Here is a 17104-nt window from a genome sequence, read left to right on the forward strand (position 1 = left end):
AGAAAATATCTTTCCAACAGTATTAAGATCTATGAGATTAAAAAATAAAACATGAATTTTATTCCATTTACTTTTGTTAGGACTTACTAAATGTGCTTTAGCTATAAAAGCATATAATAAACCTAATTACCATTACAACAGGCAAAATTATTTGTAACCCTGAGAATATACTGACAGTCTTGCATTATTAAGAGTACCACCTGGTTGGGGTGCTTGGGTGGCTCAGTCAGTTGAGTGTCCAACTCTTGATTTTGGCTCAGGTCATGATTTCAGGGTCAAGCTGTGCACTGGGCTCTACACTCAGCAGGGAGTCTGCTTGAGATCTCTCTTCCCTCTCTCTCTGCCCCTCCCTATCCCTTTATCTCTCTCTAATAAACAAATAAATCTTTAAAATAAAAAAGGAACACTAGTGATCATAAAACTTATCAAATAAGAAAATAATATTTACGTGAACACCAAACAGTGGAGAGCCACATCCATTCGGTGGGGAGGGTTTATAACCATAACGCGGGAAAGGCTTAGATCCTGTAAAATATAAATGGTATCATAATTAATTTTCAAATATGACTTAAAAACATGCAAAAAAAGTCTATGATGTACTAATAGACTAGGCTTGGAAATATTTAATATTTGGGTACTGACATAAGCGAATGTCTTTATTTTAAGCCTATATACCATGCAAAACATGTAAAAGCTACTCTGCACTTCAGGAGATTTCAGAGTTTATATGCCAGACTGGGTCCATATGTATGAAAGACAAATCCACCCTGTTTCCCATTTTTTGTTTAAAAACTTATGGGGCAAGAACTGTATCTTCCCAACCTTCAGCCAATACTCCACTGCATGCAAACCTCCATAACCATTAACTAACCAGTTTACTCACAGAGCTTAACGCAATGAACATTTAATTACTTTAACACCATTTTAAGACATTACAGGACCATACATTCTAGCCTGGACTCCAACCAATCATTTCACAAATACATTTCTTTGCCAGCTAAGGAAAAAAGTGAGGAATAAACAAAGCATGGTGAGCCATATTACTCTGGTTCTATTCTCCCTAATAGCACCAATGGTTCCGTAACAATGAGAAAGATGACATCACAGCAATCTAGAATGCTGCAAAGTACTTTAAAAACAGCTCTCCTCATGAAATCTAAAAATCGCTTCAACATCCCTAACAGTCACCTACTTTCTCTTGAATGTTTCCCATAATCCTCCTCCAGTATTAAGAAATAGCCTGTTCCATTGTAGAATGGCACTAACTGTTAAATTCTTTCCAGTTTTCCTATAAGCAATCCTCTACTCCTGGGGAACACACAATGAGCCAAGCCAATTACCTATTTACATGATAATCCTTCCAACATTTGGGACTACCCTTTATCTTCAATTCTAAAAGCAAAACATCCCTAATATCTCCCCATAGTTGCTTACTTAGGAAAAAAAAAAAAAAAAGGATCTACCAACTTTCAGTCAACTATTATTTATTGCTATTAGACTTAAATAAAGATAAGTTTACCCTCCAAAAGTAAAATATGAGGAGAAAAAGCAACCCTTCCAGTAATCAACCATCAAAATAAGTAACCCACTCAAAGTAAGGATCTAAAAATGGCTTAAGTGAGTTGCTGAGATTCACATGCTTCAGTGAAGTAATAACAAGGTAGAGCCTAAAGAGAATATAAACTGATGAAAATATAAAGCTCTAGCCTGTTCCAACCAGTCTGAAGAACAGTACGTAGGAAGAGAATAGTTATAATGGATTGAGGAATGAGGAAGCCAATGACAGAAGTTGGTCTTGTTTCTCCAGCACTGTCCAAGAGGATGGTTGTTTCTGAGCCCTTTCATTCTTAAGAAAACTGTTTATGATTTGGCTTTCCACTTAAAAGGGCCTGGATATCTAACGGGCACCTCAAACTTAAGATGTACCTCCTGATATTCATCCCCAAACCTGTTCTATCCATAGTTCCTTCTCAGATGAAACAACTCCAACATTACTGGTGCTCAGAAAAAAACCTTAGCCATCTTTGATGCTCTCATTTTCTTATATCCCACATCCATTTCCACAGCATGTCTTGTTGACTCTACCCTCAAAATATTCAGAATTTAATCACTTCTTCCCACCTCCACTGCTACTAAACTGCTCCAAGCCACCATGGATTACTGCCATCCCTATCTCGGTTTCCCCACTCCACAGCACTGCCAGCCATGGTCTTTTTTCAACACTGAACCTGAGTGATCCTATTAAAATTAAAATATTCAGAATTTAATCACTTCTTCCCACCTCCACTGCTACTAAACTGCTCCAAGCCACCATAGATTACTGCCATCCCTATCTCGGTTTCCCCACTCCACAGCACTGCCAGCCTTAGTCTTTTTTCAACACTGAACCTGAGTGATCCTATTAAAATTAAAATACGTTAAATAAAGACTTTCCTCTGCCAAAGCCATCTCCAATGGCTTCTCCTCTTATTCAGGATAAAAGCCAAAATTCTTCCAATGTCTATTAACTCTATATAATCTGCACCCACACACAACACACCATTACTTCTCTGATCTCATCTTCCTACTGTTCCTTCACTTCATTCCATCACATCTAGTCTCTTCGTTATTCCCAGACATGCCAAGTCTGCTCCTGCTTTAGTGCCACTGAACCTACTGTTCTATGTGGATGCTCTTCCTCCCCAGTATCTACATAGTTATTCCTTCACCTTCTCAGCAATGCCTTCTCTGACCATACCATTTGTAGCATGCATAACCCTCAAAAATTTCATATTATTAGCCTACTTATTTATTATCTGTCTCTCCATACTGAAATATAAACTCTGTGAGGGCAGAAATTTCTGTGTTTCATACCTTTAAAGTCTAGAACAGTGCCCAGCATATGGTTAGGTTCTCAAAAATTATTTGTTGATGGATGAATGAATGAATCAATGAATGAGTAGGTGACTTGGAAGGCAAATCCCCATGGCAGTTCTAATACTCATTATAAATAAACTGGTACTGCTGCTTATCCCTCAGTCTCCTTTGAGTTTGGTGAGCATTAATCAACCTCCAAAAGCCTGATCACTTCTAGTTTGTCATATCTCTTTAAAATGTGCCATCCCAAACTGAACACTGTAAGGTGAGGTAGATAAAGTACTTGTATCAATAGAGCCTAAGACAATTAGCATATATTTTAGCCATGTCTCAATGCTAAGACACATGAGAGAGTAAGAAAAACTATCAGTTCTTTCTAAAATAAACTTTCTAATATCTACTGCTAAATACTCTACAGCTTAAATTTTGAACCTAAATATTAGATTGGGAAATTCTGTCTTGTTAGTTTTAGTTTATCATCCAAGACTTCCTGTACAGTTTAAATTTCGAGCTATTCACTCAATATCACTGGCTGCTCCCAGATATTTATAAACTTGAGACACAGATACTAACCAAGGCAGAGGTCTGCAACACCCTCCCACAGACCAGCCCTCTCTATAAATAGCTGTGAAGTCATCAACCCCATCTTCTGGGTAGACCACTCAACCAGGTGTGATTGGTTGTGATAAATCAAGTTTTCTCCAGCCTACATTTTTCATGGGAGTATCACGAGAAACTAGCCATCTGATGTACTGTTTTCTTTGGCCTACCACACTAGAAATCTCTTCACTGAATGGGAGAGAGGCTGGATTAGCATGAAATTCTTGGAGAAGCTATTCTAGTTCCTTGAAGCTTCATCATGATGCTTTCCCATCAGGGGTTTTTAACAATCAACCATTTAAAATGTTTAGAAACTCATTTAGCAATAGATATTAAGCAATGGGTTGAATTTAATCTGGAAAAAGTACAATAAATAAGCCAAAGGATATTTTTTAAAAGTCTAGAAATAAAAAAAATAAAAATAAAAATAAATAAAAATAAAAGTCTAGAAATAGGAAAAGTAGTATACTTCCTAAACTTTTTTTTTTCAAAGATTTTATTTATTTATTCATGAGAAACACAGAGAGAGAGAGAGAGAGGCAGAGACACAGGCAGAGGGAAAAGCAGGCTCCATACAAGGAGCCCAACGTGGGACTCGATTCAGGTCTCTAGATCAGGCCCTGGGCTGAAGGCAGCGCTAAACTGCTGAGCCACCACCTGGGCTCCCCCTTCCTAAACATTTTTCAGGTTAATGATTGGATTTACTGCTTTCAATTTAGAAGTATACCTTTATAGGTATCTGAAGGTTACCTATAGTTAACTCATATTGGGCACATTACTTGAAATGTAACTAACATACTGTTTTATCCTGTTTTCTTTTTTTAAATTTTTATTTATGATAGTCACACACAGAGAGAGAGAGAGAGAGAGAGAAAGAGAGAGAGAGAGAGAGGCAGAGACACAGGCAGAGGGAGAAGCAGGCTCCATGCACCGGGAGCCCGACGTGAGATTCGATCCTGGGTCTCCAGGATGGTGCCCTGGGCCAAAGGCAGGCGCCAAACCGCTGCGCCACCCAGGGATCCCTGTTTTATCCTGTTTTCAACTTTTTGGATACTACATATATTCCCCATCTATCAGCTGCCAGATTTCTGGCACCTACCCTCTTCCACTAGAATCAAAGGTTACTACCTCCCTCAGAAATTAAGATGGGCCTAGAGTTTTAAAGGCATGTGGGTTTTTAATCTCAAATGTCTACCTTTTTTTTTAACTGGGAAGATATTTCCCTCAATGTTGTAATACTTATACCACAGGAGCACTTCTATTTCTCCTTTCCTTTGTATTTTATATAAATCTATGGAGTTTCTTTTGATATTAAGTCTATAATATACTTTTTAACATTCTGATGTGTGTAATGACAATGATACATAGGTGTGTGCATATGTGTGTATTTATATATTTTCTCATTTTGTAAAAGATAATTACCTTTGAGTGAAGAATGATCAGAAGCAAGTGAGGTCAGGGAGACAAACCAAAGCAAAACAAAGCATACCTGCTACAGGAGAATAGAGAGGAACAGAGATGGTACCGAAGCAAAAGTGCCAGCAAAACTGAAAATGGAGGTGCGAACATGGGGGAGGCAGTTGTTTCAAACAGAGCCAGTATCTAAAACTGCTCTCAGGAGTGAAGCTGATAAAATGCAATGAGAACCAAGACCTACTATACATGAACTACTGAATAATAACACAACATGTGTCTGGTTTTTGTTTGGCTTTTGAGGGAACCTGCTAATGTTATTTCATCAGAGAGGACTTCCCCCCCACTCCATCTTAAAATAGAGCCCCTTCCCTTCCATATCCATTCCATGATTTTATTCTTCTAAAATTCACTGACCAAATTAACATTAGCCAGTTTCTATGAGAATGGGAACTTTGTCTTATTCACCTAGAAGATGCCTGAGACATAGTAGGCACCCATGAAATTACTGGATGAAAAAAATGGGAAAAATTCCCTCCTGAAAATGAAATATTCTCTTTCTACAGCTAACAACAACAACAAAAAAAGCCAAAAACCAAAAAACCAACTGCCTCTGAACCCCAAAATCCCCAGAAAACTGAGAAATACAGATTTCCCAAAACACTCTAAACTGTTTAAGTTCTAAATTCACCTTTAAATTGAAATTACATTTTTAACAAGTTATATATAAAGTTGCTTATTAAAGATTAAGTTGCTATACATACCAAAAATTACAAATATATTAATTTCATTTTAAATGTTGCTATAAATGGTGTTGTAAGCTGCTAAACATTAAAAAAAATTTTAGCATTTCTACTGGGTGCCAATTTTTGCAAAACACTATGAACTGAACTGTGTCCCCCCCAAATTCCTATGTTGAAGCCCTAACTCCCAATGTATTTGGTGATGGGGACTTCAGGAGGTCATTAAGTTTGGATAATGTCATGAGAGCAGGACAAGGAAGAGACACCAGAGAACTTGCTTCTCCCACCCCGCAACCATGACACAGGACACAGTAAGAAGGCAGCTGTTTGCAACCAGGAAGAGAATCTTCACTATAGAACACTGTTGGCCAAACCTTGATCTTGGACTTTCCAGTGTCCAAAATTGTAAAAAATAAATTCCTGTTGTTTAAATAAGTCTATGATCTTTTGTTACAAGAGTCTGGACAGACTAATACACAAAGCAAGCAAAAACTGGGTTAACACAGAAGAAGCAACATCAGAGTCAAACCAAAATCCATGATCTATCGAGCCACTACCCCCTAAAATTTGTAAGCAAATACAGAAAGATAAGAAAAAAAATGAGACGAGAAGAATTTAAAAACCACTGGGTACAACTACATGGAAATACTATTCATTGAGTCTCCTTTTGTACTTAGGCAAATGCACCTCTCTTGATGCTTTGTTTTATCATCTATATGGACAGATGAAATCTAAAGATCTGCCTGGACTCAAGGTGATGATAGATCTTTTCTAGATAGTTTTTAAAAATCTGATGTAAATACTTCCAAACAGACCAACTTCTTTCACATAAATGAACACTGAAGCAGATGAGAAAGAGAAAGGCAAGGCTGTTGGGTCAAAGATCTTAGCACTGTGCTTCATAGGAAACACAATTCAAACTTGCTTTTCCAAACACTTGAGATTTTAATTCAATATTTAATCTGCAGAGGGCCCTTACGCTACTTTAGTTTTCTGGTCCATTCACTCTCCTATTTTCCTCAAATCTCCAACACTTCCATTCTCACCTTCTCTCCTTCCTACTTCACTGAGAAAACTGAGGCAATCAGAAGAAGAGAACTCGGTTATGTAGTCATCACCATCTAATACGGATATTCATCTATCCATATCCTCTCTTTGTTCCTATTAACAGGGATATGCCATCTGTGCTCTTGGCCAATCTATTTATGCACCAGAACCCCCTCCTCTCATTTACCTAAGGACATGACTCCAATAATTCTCCTTCATTTCTCCCCCAACAGTGTTTTCACTCTCTACTGAATCATTCTCAAAAGCATACAAATTTGCTATTATTTTTCCTAATGTCTTTTTCCCATGGTCTGCCCTATTACAGTTAAAGGCAACCCCATCCTTCCAATCATTCAGGCCAAAAATTCTGAAATCATTTTTTTTTTACCCTACTCACACCTTCCTTCCAAGCTATCAGCAAATCCTTTAGGCTCTTCCTCCAAAATATATCCCCAAATCCAACCACTTCTCACCATCTTTATTGCTATTAACCTGGACAAAACTACCCACATCTTTTCTCTGAATTCCTACACCTGTCACTCTGCCTTCATCTTTGCTCTCCCACTCCCTGGACTCTTTTGCACAGAAGCCAAAGGGATCCTATAAAACATAAATCATTGAATGAGTTACTTATTCATAATTTAGAACATTTTATATGCCAATCTTGTTTTCTATTTTTCAAAAGAAATCAAAAAGTTTTCTTTCTCAAATCTTCTTTGCTGTCAGGGAGAAAAAAAAATAAAGAAAAAAATAGCAACCATTTAATTTGTTCTCCTAAATAACTTTACTTCGATCTCAATAAAGCTTTGTTCCCACCTTGGGCGGGATGGCCAGAAAGGAGCAAGCCTCCATAAAGCCAAGCCTTTTGATAAAATAAAGATAATTGAATGCAACAAGTCTGTGTCCTTTAATCTGATCACTCTCTCCCTACCAGCAAGTCTTTTTTTAAGCTCCCTTTACCTATTTACTGCAACTATTAAACAAACACCCTTCCATCACCATGGTCCTCTAGCTTTGGGATTTGTCTGCTTCTGTTTGGTTCTGATTTGGTCACTTGCATTCCAAAATACAGGAAAGGTTGAAATAGTGTTCCAGGGAGACTTCTCAAGTAATAGCAACTAAAGAACAATTTTCATAATGTTGGAATTATCAACATGGTTACTTGGAATCACAGTCCTAGGAGCAGAGAGCAGCATTTATTAAGACCACAAAAAGATGTTTATCAAAGCATACCATTTTCTAAATTCTCAATTTCATTTGTGTTTTTTTATGCTGGAGATTTTGCTTGAAACTCCACATGGTAAATTTAGTGAGGTTTGTTGAAGATAAAAAGGGTTAGGTAAAATAAAAGATTAAAGTCATCTTTATAATGTGAACAGTATCCCTTCAACTTGTGATATTTTATTTTTTAAAGATTTTATTTATTTATTCATGAGAGACACACAGAGAGAGGCAGAGACAGGCAGAGGGAGAAGCAGGCTCCATGCAGGGAGGCCGATGTGGGACTTGATCCCGGGTCTCCAGGATCAAGCCCTGGGCTGAAGGCGGCGCTAAACCACTGAGCCACCTGGGCTGCCCAACTTGCGATATTTTAAACATAAACTCTAGAACCTTTGACTCATCACAAGTTAATGAAGATTGTGAAGCCTTTCCTATCTCAGTAAATGGTAACACTACATCCTTCCTGTGGCTCAGGCCAAAATCTTCAAAGTCATCCTTGACTGGCCTTTCTCCTCAGGTCCTTCCTCAGGTCCTCTGCCTGGGGGGTTCTTACCCCACATCATCAGTGTCACCTTCAGCATTTTCAGATTTCTTCTCAACACTTTCTCCCAACACTGCCACTGCTGTTTTTACTATTGTTCTTAAAACACTGGCATACTTCAGATACATATACTGCATATTTGGCTTATTTCACTTATTTTTTAGTTTACTGTCTCTCCCCACCAGAATGGGGGCTCCACGGACAGGAATTTTGTGTTTTGTTTACTACTGAATCTCCAATTGGTAGAACACTTGAGACGTAACGGGCAGCCAAATATTTGTATAATGAATAGGGATGACTAAGTAAAATTATGACATCTGCTGCCTCAAGAAAGGCAATCATTTAATTTTCAAATAATTCACTTATTCCTCCTAACAAGCCCTACAAGGACAAAAACATTTCCTTCCTGATTGCATACTGGTATTCCTGATTTAGCACTTCATAGCATACAAGATATGGCTCATTCTGTACCTCCACTAACATTAAACTAGAAATTTTGAGAATTACAGGCAGCAAGTGGCATTACAGTTTCACATGACATAGATTTCTTTTAAATTCACCTACATGCATTCTGGTTTTACCATCAGTCACTGAGTTATTATTTTGAACTGCAAAGCATTAAATGAACTAGGCCCAGACTTCTTCTATCTACTCTTACTGGAAACATGATTTCTCAAAATCTTAACATTTTGAATTTCCAAAAAGAACCCTGAGCATCTTATCTGAGGTTCTACAATATTTAAACATTAAAAAAAAAAAAAAAAAAGCAAGTGCTTAAAAAAAAAAAAAAAAGATCTCGGCTGAGACACTGTGTTGAGTATTACCAACAAGGCCACCAAACGAGTTCTCAGATTCAAAAAGAATTGGTTGGGACGCCTGGGTGGCTCAGCGGTTGAGCATCTGCCTTCAGCCCAGGGCGTGATCCTGGAGTCCCAGGATCGAGTCCCACATCGGGCTCCCTGCATGGAGCCTGCTTCTCCCTCTGCCTGTCTCTGCTTCTCTCTCTCTCTGTGTCTCTCATGAATAAATAATTAAAAACAAAAAGAATTGGTTAAAAAATACGAAAAAATCAAAACAATTATACTAGCATTAACCAACAATGAAGAGGAGACGTCACTGCTACCAAGTCGTGGCAGACAATTTCTAGAAGTTATCAAAACTCTTTCCCAACAATAGGGTACACCAAAAGTCTGTACAAAGGTCGCAATGTATTTCCTGCAGCTCTTTATTAAAAAAAAAAAAAAGGGAAAAAAACATTAAAGCCAATTCTTGAGACAGGTAACACGTCATGATTAAAAATCTCGGTAAATTCTGCATGTTCGGCTGCCTAACCCGCTGAAATAGCGGCTAAAATCCGTCTGTTCCACTCCATTCCCACGATGCGTACGTCACGAAGTTCTTAGGCAACTTCGCGCAAATAGCCGAGGGAAAAAAGAAAGCGAGAAAAAGAAAAGGTAGTCACTCGAAAGCAATGAAACCACGGAGAGCACCACCTCGGGTGACCTCTTATATTCTAACAACAGTGGTGCGAGCTTCTACCCCGATCGCTCAACCGCAGGAACCGTAAGACTCCAGCCTCGGCCAAGCGTCTCCACAGCCAGAGGACGACAAGCTCTGCCTCGCGCCCCGCACCTCCGCCCCCCGCGTCCCCCTCAAAGACGGCCCCACGGGGCCTGGGCTCCCTCTCACCGTCGCTGCACTTGTACTGGCAGAGCCCGTCCTCGCCTCCCAGGAGGTCCAAGGCGGCGTTCAGGTACGTGTCTATCTTGTGAACGCCGTTGCGGATGGTCTTCAGCGTGGCCCGCCAGTCGGTGGTCTGGGCCTGCTCCTGACACAGGGCAGCGGCGGGCAGGAAGAGGAGGAGCAGGAGGGCGAGCGCCCGCCGCGGGAGCAGGGCCATTCGCGCCGCACCGGGCCGTGCCCCCACGGAGCGCACCGGGCGCCCTAGGCAGCGGCGCCAGCCTCGCGCTCCGCGGCGCCGGCCCGCCCCAAGCCCACGCCTCCTTCCGAGCTGAGGGGCGGGTCCTCACCGCTTTCAGCGAGCTCCGGCGGGGAGGCGGCGCAGTCGCGGAGACGCGCGGCACGGCGCATGCGCCGACCTGGGCCGCGGCCTACTGTGCGCCTGCGCCTGCGCCCAGGCGTGGTGCGTCAGCGAGGGGGGGTCCCCGCGGCGCTCCTGCGCGAGGGCTCCAGTTAGCGCTGCCGGAGCGGGGGGACTATCTCTACCGCGGCGTCGGGCCGCCGCCCCCCCAGGAGGCTGATTGAGTCCGTCCCTAGTGGCTCCGGCCGTCGGTATATTGAAACAGCCTCCTGGTGGTGCTCGCTTCCGCAGCACATATGCTAAAATCGGAACGATACAGAGATTAGCATGGCCCCTGCGCAAGGATGACGCCAAATAAAATAAAAAATAAAAATTAATAGAAACAAAAGACTCCTGGTGGTTGTAAGGTGCAGCCAGGTGAGCCCCAGGGGCTCAGCCCCGCCATCGCCGCTCCCACCTGCCCGCCGCCGTCCCTAGGAACCAGCTCCTCTGGCCGGGGACGCCCGTAGCCCCCCGCGGAGGGCGCTGCGAGGGGTCTTGGCTTCGTTTCGGTTTGAAAATGCGAGTCCGCCTGAGCCGTGGACGGGAATCCGGAGCCCACCGGGAGCCCGACCTGTCAACCCAAGGCCCAGGTGCTGCCTGGCTGGCAAGCATGAGCTAGATGCACATTTAGAAATTCTGGTAGAAGAAAATGGTTTGAAAATAAAAACTATTTTCTTTCTTGATAGGAGAGGCGTCATTCTACGTTTGAATATAGTTTTTGTTTTTTGTTTGTTTGTTTGTTTAATCTTAATGGAGGGATCCCTGGGTGGCGCAGCGGTTTAGCGCCTGCCTTTGGCCCAGGGCGCGATCCTGGAGACCCAGGATCGAATCCCACGTCGGGCTCCCTGCATGGAGCCTGCCTCTCCCTCTGCCTGTGCCTCTGCCTCTCTCTCTGTGTGTGTGACTATCATAAATAAATAAAAATTTAAAAAAAAAATCTTAATGGAATCACTTTTCCTGCTCAACTTATTATGTAGCTTGATAACTCCGGCGAAGTTTCTCAGTATTTTTTCCCCCGAGCTGCGCAGAATCCTTAAATAACAATTGCAGTAATTTTTGCCAGAGCTATGAATATCTGGTTATGCGAGTATCCCGGAAATTTCCAGGAATCTAACAGTAATAAGATCCAGGGCAGTATTGGAGGTGCTGGGAATAGGTGCGTCCTTTCTTAGTAAAATTACTAATAAGTTCTAGTTTGGCGTTTGTGTTTGTTAAAAGCTTCTTAAGTATAATAAATGTGCACTAAAGAGTTCCTAAGAATGATATCCCTCCTTATTGGGAACTTCCTCTGTGCCATGTACTTCACATACAAACCATCTCACAGAACAGCGTTTTATAGGGATGCAGACTTTGGGTGAGTTAGAAACAGAAAAATGTGTCCCTCTTGGCAGACACAGACAGATGTAGCTCAACCCCAGGAAGTCGCCCAAGCTACGGGCGCTTGGGCTGTGATTAACCCACCACAATGGAGGAAGGGAAGACAGAGGCCTGGGAGGCATTGTCAGTCTTTTATGGTGAAGGAGTCAAGGTACAGAGAAGTCATGTGACATCAAGAATGCAAAATGTATTGGATTTAATGTAGCATATTAACTCAGACTGCTTGAAGAGTAGAATCCTTTGTGCTATTTGAAACAACACAAAATCAAAATACAAAATATCAAGGAAGTTTCTATTGTTTTAGTCTTTTCCACCGTCTCATTAAATGACCTGAAAAGTGTTATTGTGATGAAAATAAATGCCAAGTGGTGAAACCATTCCAGACATAATGATCAATCTTTGCCCAGTGTTAAGGCTAGAACATTGGTTTCTAAAAAGGGCTGAAATGAACGGAAGTAAGTGCTAGTTTCCAGCCTCTGCCTTAAAAAAAAAAAAAAAATTAAAGATAGCATGAATAGCCTTCAAACCAGGGCTATTCAAAGTGAAGGACAAGAAACAGCTGCACCAGATCTGTAAGCTCAGGCTGGTTCCATAATATATTGAAGATAATGCTCTCCATTTCAGGTGTTCTGTCATCAGGCAAATTTGATCAGTGTTTTAGTCTGTTTGGGCTATTGTAACAAAATATCACAGACTAGGTGATTTATAAACAACAGAAGTTTATTTCTCACACTTCTGGAGGCTGGAGATCCAAGATTAGGGTGCCAGAGTGTCAGGTTCTGGGGAGGGGTCCCTTCTAATTTGCAGATGACTGACATCTCTCTGTGTCCTCACATGATGGAAGCAGTGTGGAATTTCTGGGGTTTCTTTTATAAAATACTAATCCCATTCATAAGGCCTCCACCCTCATGACTTGAGCACCTCCTAAAGACCCTACTTCTTAATGCCATCACATGGAGCATTAGGATTTCAACATGAGTTTTGAGGAAACACAACATTCAAATCACAGCAATGAGGGAAGAGATTTTCAAGTGATCTTTGTGGGTAGAATGTAAGATTACTCGGCATACAGAGAGGACGCTCTGGACAAAATGGAAAGGTACTCACTTGGGTACGACTGCAGTGTTTTAGACCATCAGGATAAATTCAGGTGTGTGGTTTCTCTAGGTTGGGTTTCTGGCTACTTCCAAACCTCTGATTGATTTTTAGCTTTATATTTCCTATTGTATGCTATATACATCTTTCGTATGCTCCCACAGACCTCACAGCTTCAAAATATCTTTAACAAAACCTGCTTTTCTTTCTCTGTTTGCTTTATTTCTTCCATCAATGGCAACAGCAATCTTCTCATTATCCCAGAGAAAACTTGGGAGTTATTCCAAAGTCCTATCCCTCTCCCTAGTGCCCTGTCCTCTCTTCAGTCCCCAGCTGCCATCTATTTTACTCCTTAATATATCTGGAATCAGTGCCATCTTCTTTAAAAATTTCTATCTTAATCATTTTTCATTTGGATTGGTCCAGTTATCTCATAACTGTCTTTCCCATCCCATCTCACCCTCTCCGATACATCTTCCTCCATGCCTCCAGTGTGAACTTTCCAAAGTCAGTGGTCCCAACTCTTGTGCAAAGCCCTCTCTGATCTACCCTTTTGTCCCTCTCCAGGTCCTCAGCTGCACCCTACTCTCCCACCCCCGACTGTCATGCAGAACTGCTCTCTGTCCACTTTTTAGGTTGGTTCCTCTAGACACAGAGCCTTTGCATTTACATCTGCTTGGAAATTTCTTCTGTAATTCAGATTAAACTCACCTCTGGGGAGGCCTTCGTTGACACTTCAGACTGATTTATGAGTCTCCCTTGAGTTTTCCCCTCCGTTGACCTGGCAAAACGTAGCTTTATAATTTTTTCTGTCTCCCTCATAAGATAGTGACTTCTGAGGCCAGGGTTAAATATAAGATGATGGCAGCACTCTACATTTAGTGAGCTCTGTTTGCTGACCACCTTCGGGAAAGACCATGCTAACTCACAGAAGCAGTAGTGGCAAAGGGCCAAGCAGTAATGTCTGGTGCCCAGCCTCTGCAGTTCAAGATTTTCATGGAGCCTGGGACCCGAGCTAATAGCAGTGGGAGTCTCTGATAAGCAGTCCTACAGTGGTCTTTGAGCATTATCTCCAGACATGTAGCCAACACTCTGGCTTTCCTGAAGATTCTGTGAACTACATAATATCTTTGAACACATCTTTTTTCTTTTTTTTTTCATTAAACCAGTTTGATTGATTTCTGTGATCTGCAACCAGGAGCCCTCACATAGACCTCTGAACTGAGAGAGTCCAGGAATCCAATCTCACTCCTGCTGTTCCCAGTCTCTATCACAGGGAGTCACTATAGAGAAGCTGGCTCTTCACTCTTCAGATTCTGGGCTAACATGCTGTGAAGCCTTGAGGTTCCAGGTCACCAAGTGGACTGGCTTGGTCCTTCAAGGGGCCACAATGCTGCTTTCTCCCACCTTGCAGCCCTTAGTATTCATACCCAGGCATCTTCAAGAAATGCTACAGGCTCCAGGTTTGCTGGGCCAGGATATGGTGGTGGTTTCAAAACATGCCACAAATTTTTCGACACCCCTCCCAGCAAGAGATGGATTATATCTCCTCCTCTCAACGTGGTCAGGTCTTCTGATGGAAGCAAGGCTAAATGACTTGCAAGCCCAGGTTTATAAAGGCTGTTCTGGTTCATGGGCTCTCCCAGGACACTTGTCAGCTGTTATGAAAGAAGTCTAGTGCCTCTGAGTCCTCATGTTGAGAGCCCAGGTGGAAAGACCACATAGAGAGAGATGCCTGGGAAGCGCCAGCTGTTTGAGTTCTCCCCAGCCTAAGCACCAGACACGTGAGTGAAGAAGCCTTCAAGATAATCCCTGCCCCAGCCCTCCCCGTCTGACAGCATCTGTGCTAGAGGATGAATGAGATGGCCAGCTGAGCCCCATCAGTTCCCAGACATGTAGGCAAAATAATAAACAATCATTATTTAAATAAATATTTGGGGGTTCTTTCTTACACAGCTATAGATAACCAAATATTTTCCTGCATTCAATGATAAAAGGAATTAAAAATCTGGGCAGCATGGGAAGGTTTTGCTAAAGGTTTTGCTAGCTGAATGACATTGCATTCACATAAGCCTGCATTCAAACCCCAATTCTACCATCTATGAATTACCTGGCCCTGGGCAATTTATTATCTTTATTGTGTCTCATTTTCAACCTCAAATGGAAACTAGAATTTTGAGAAAATGAAACCACATACTAAATAAAACGTTTGCATAGTACCTGTCACAGGAAAATAACTGACCTCACACCTCTTATCTCATTTTTCTGCTTCATTTTTTTTGAGATTTTTATTTACTTATTCATGAGAGAGAGAGAGAGAGATTGAGAGAGAGAGAGGCAGAGACATAAGCAGAGGGAGAAGCGGGCTCCCTGTGGGGAACCTGATGCGGACTGGACTCGATCCAGGATAACAACCAGAGCCGTAGGCAGATGGGGAGGAGGAGATAGTGTGTAACAGGCACAGAGTTTCAGTTTGGGAAGACAAAAACTTTCTGAAGACAGTATGGTGGCATAACAATGGAAACGTACTTAATGGCCCTAGACTGTACACTTCAAAATGGTAAAGTGGTAAGAGAAAAAATTGTATGCATAGGTTACCAAAATTTTTAAAAAGGAAAAAAAAATCTGAGCAGTAAGCAACTTTGGAATGTACATAGAAATGGGCATTTCCATTATTAAAACAATTGGGCTTCATCCAGGAGTGAACCCCAGGTATTGAAGGTAATATTTATGTGAAAAATATATGTCCAGTCTTCAGGATGATAATAGTTGCATTTTAAGTAATAATAATGAAAGCAGCTAATGAACCTCCTATGAACCAAGTGCTAGGAATGCAGACAGAAGACAGACTATCTTTCTTTTGTGTCTTACAGTGTAGTCAGGCGAGGGCAGTACTGGGTGGGTGAGCATTGTGGGGAAGAAGTAGACAAACCAGTGAAAACAGGACATGTTTGGGTAATGACAAGTGCTATGCTGATATTAAAGCAGGGTCACGTGATACAAAGAGACTAGCACCTACTGTAAAGTGGGTGCACAGGAGACCCCTGAGTAAATGCCATTTGCTAGGAAGGGAGGAACAGGTTTAAGAAGGGGCCATTTGGGGTTGGCACTGTTTCCTTTGAAATGCCATCAAATGTCCAGATGGGGATGGTAACTGCTCAGTGAAATTCTAGTCTGGAATTTAGGAAGATCAGGGCTGGAGATATGGATTTGTAGGTCATTGGGACAGTGGGTGGGATTTAGAGCTGACTCCAGGTAAGATCTCTAGGGAAAGCACAAAGTGAAAGAAGTGATCAGAAGGAAGATGCTAGGAAGGAGGCTGAGACCAGCCGCCAGGGAGGCAGTGGGCCAGGCAGAGAGGGTGATGTCCTGAGGGGCCAACTGTGACTACCACTGCTGGGACAAGGGGAGAAGAGAGTAGCTAAGTGACTGTGGGTTTGACACCAAGGAGGTCAATGGTTGTGTGGAGGTATCTGTGGAAAGGTTTAAAGAGAGAGTCAAGGAGGATTTGAGAAATGGAGAACTAAAGACAATATTTCAAGACAACTTTTAACACTTTAAGAAGCAGAGAAATGCAGGGTGCCTGGGTGGCTCAGTGGTTAAGCATCTGCCTACGGCTCTGGTTGTTATCCTGGATCGAGTCCGCATCAGGTTCCCCACAGGGAGCCTGCTTCTCCCTCTGCCTATGTCTCTGCCTCTCATGAATAAGTAAATAAAAATCTCAAAAAAAAAAAAAAAAAAAGCAGAGAAATGGGACAAGAGGTATGAGGTCAGTTATTTTCCTGTGACAGGTACTATGTAAACATTTTATTTAGTATGTGGTTTCATTTTCTCAAAATTCTAGTTTCCATTTAAGGTCGAAAATGAGGCACAATAAAGATAATAAATTGCCCAGGGCCAGGTAATTCATAGATGGTAGAATTGGGGTTTGAATGCAGGCTTATGTGAATGCAATGTCATTCAACTAGCAAAACCTTTAGTATAGTCGATATATCATTCCTATATAAGGAGATAATTTAATCCCAATTTCAATTCAATAAAATATGGATGCCCAACTAAAATATTTCTTTGTTGATTATGTGGCAAAGTTCCAATATGGAATAAGCTTTGTAGAGACCTTTAAAAATG

The 17104-nt window shown here is 41.6% G+C and overlaps 1 protein-coding gene and 1 non-coding gene across 3 annotated transcripts in view; one reads left to right on the top strand and one right to left on the bottom strand.

Annotated features, from left to right (window-relative positions):
• PLA2G12A (phospholipase A2 group XIIA) overlaps positions 1-10424 on the bottom strand; it is a 16582-nt gene extending 6158 nt beyond the window's left edge. For both annotated transcript variants that reach the window (XR_012023400.1, XM_072810595.1), the window contains exons 1-2: positions 10111-10424; positions 449-525 (exon numbers count right to left, since the gene is read on the bottom strand). Coding sequence is in view for 1 of the 2 variants with exons in the window: in XM_072810595.1 (XP_072666696.1) it covers positions 449-525; positions 10111-10321 (288 nt within the window). In the remaining variant the exon portion in view is untranslated. The remainder of the gene's footprint in view (positions 1-448; positions 526-10110) is intronic.
• A 313-nt stretch (positions 10425-10737) lies between these two features.
• LOC140624065 (U6 spliceosomal RNA) lies at positions 10738-10841 on the top strand. Its single transcript, XR_012023601.1, has one exon. It is a non-coding gene; the product is annotated as a U6 spliceosomal RNA (small nuclear RNA).
• Positions 10842-17104: the final 6263 nt, after the last annotated feature.

Source organism: Canis lupus, chromosome 33, assembly GCF_048164855.1.
Source record: "Canis lupus baileyi chromosome 33, mCanLup2.hap1, whole genome shotgun sequence".
Classification (NCBI taxonomy): Eukaryota; Metazoa; Chordata; class Mammalia; order Carnivora; family Canidae; genus Canis; species Canis lupus.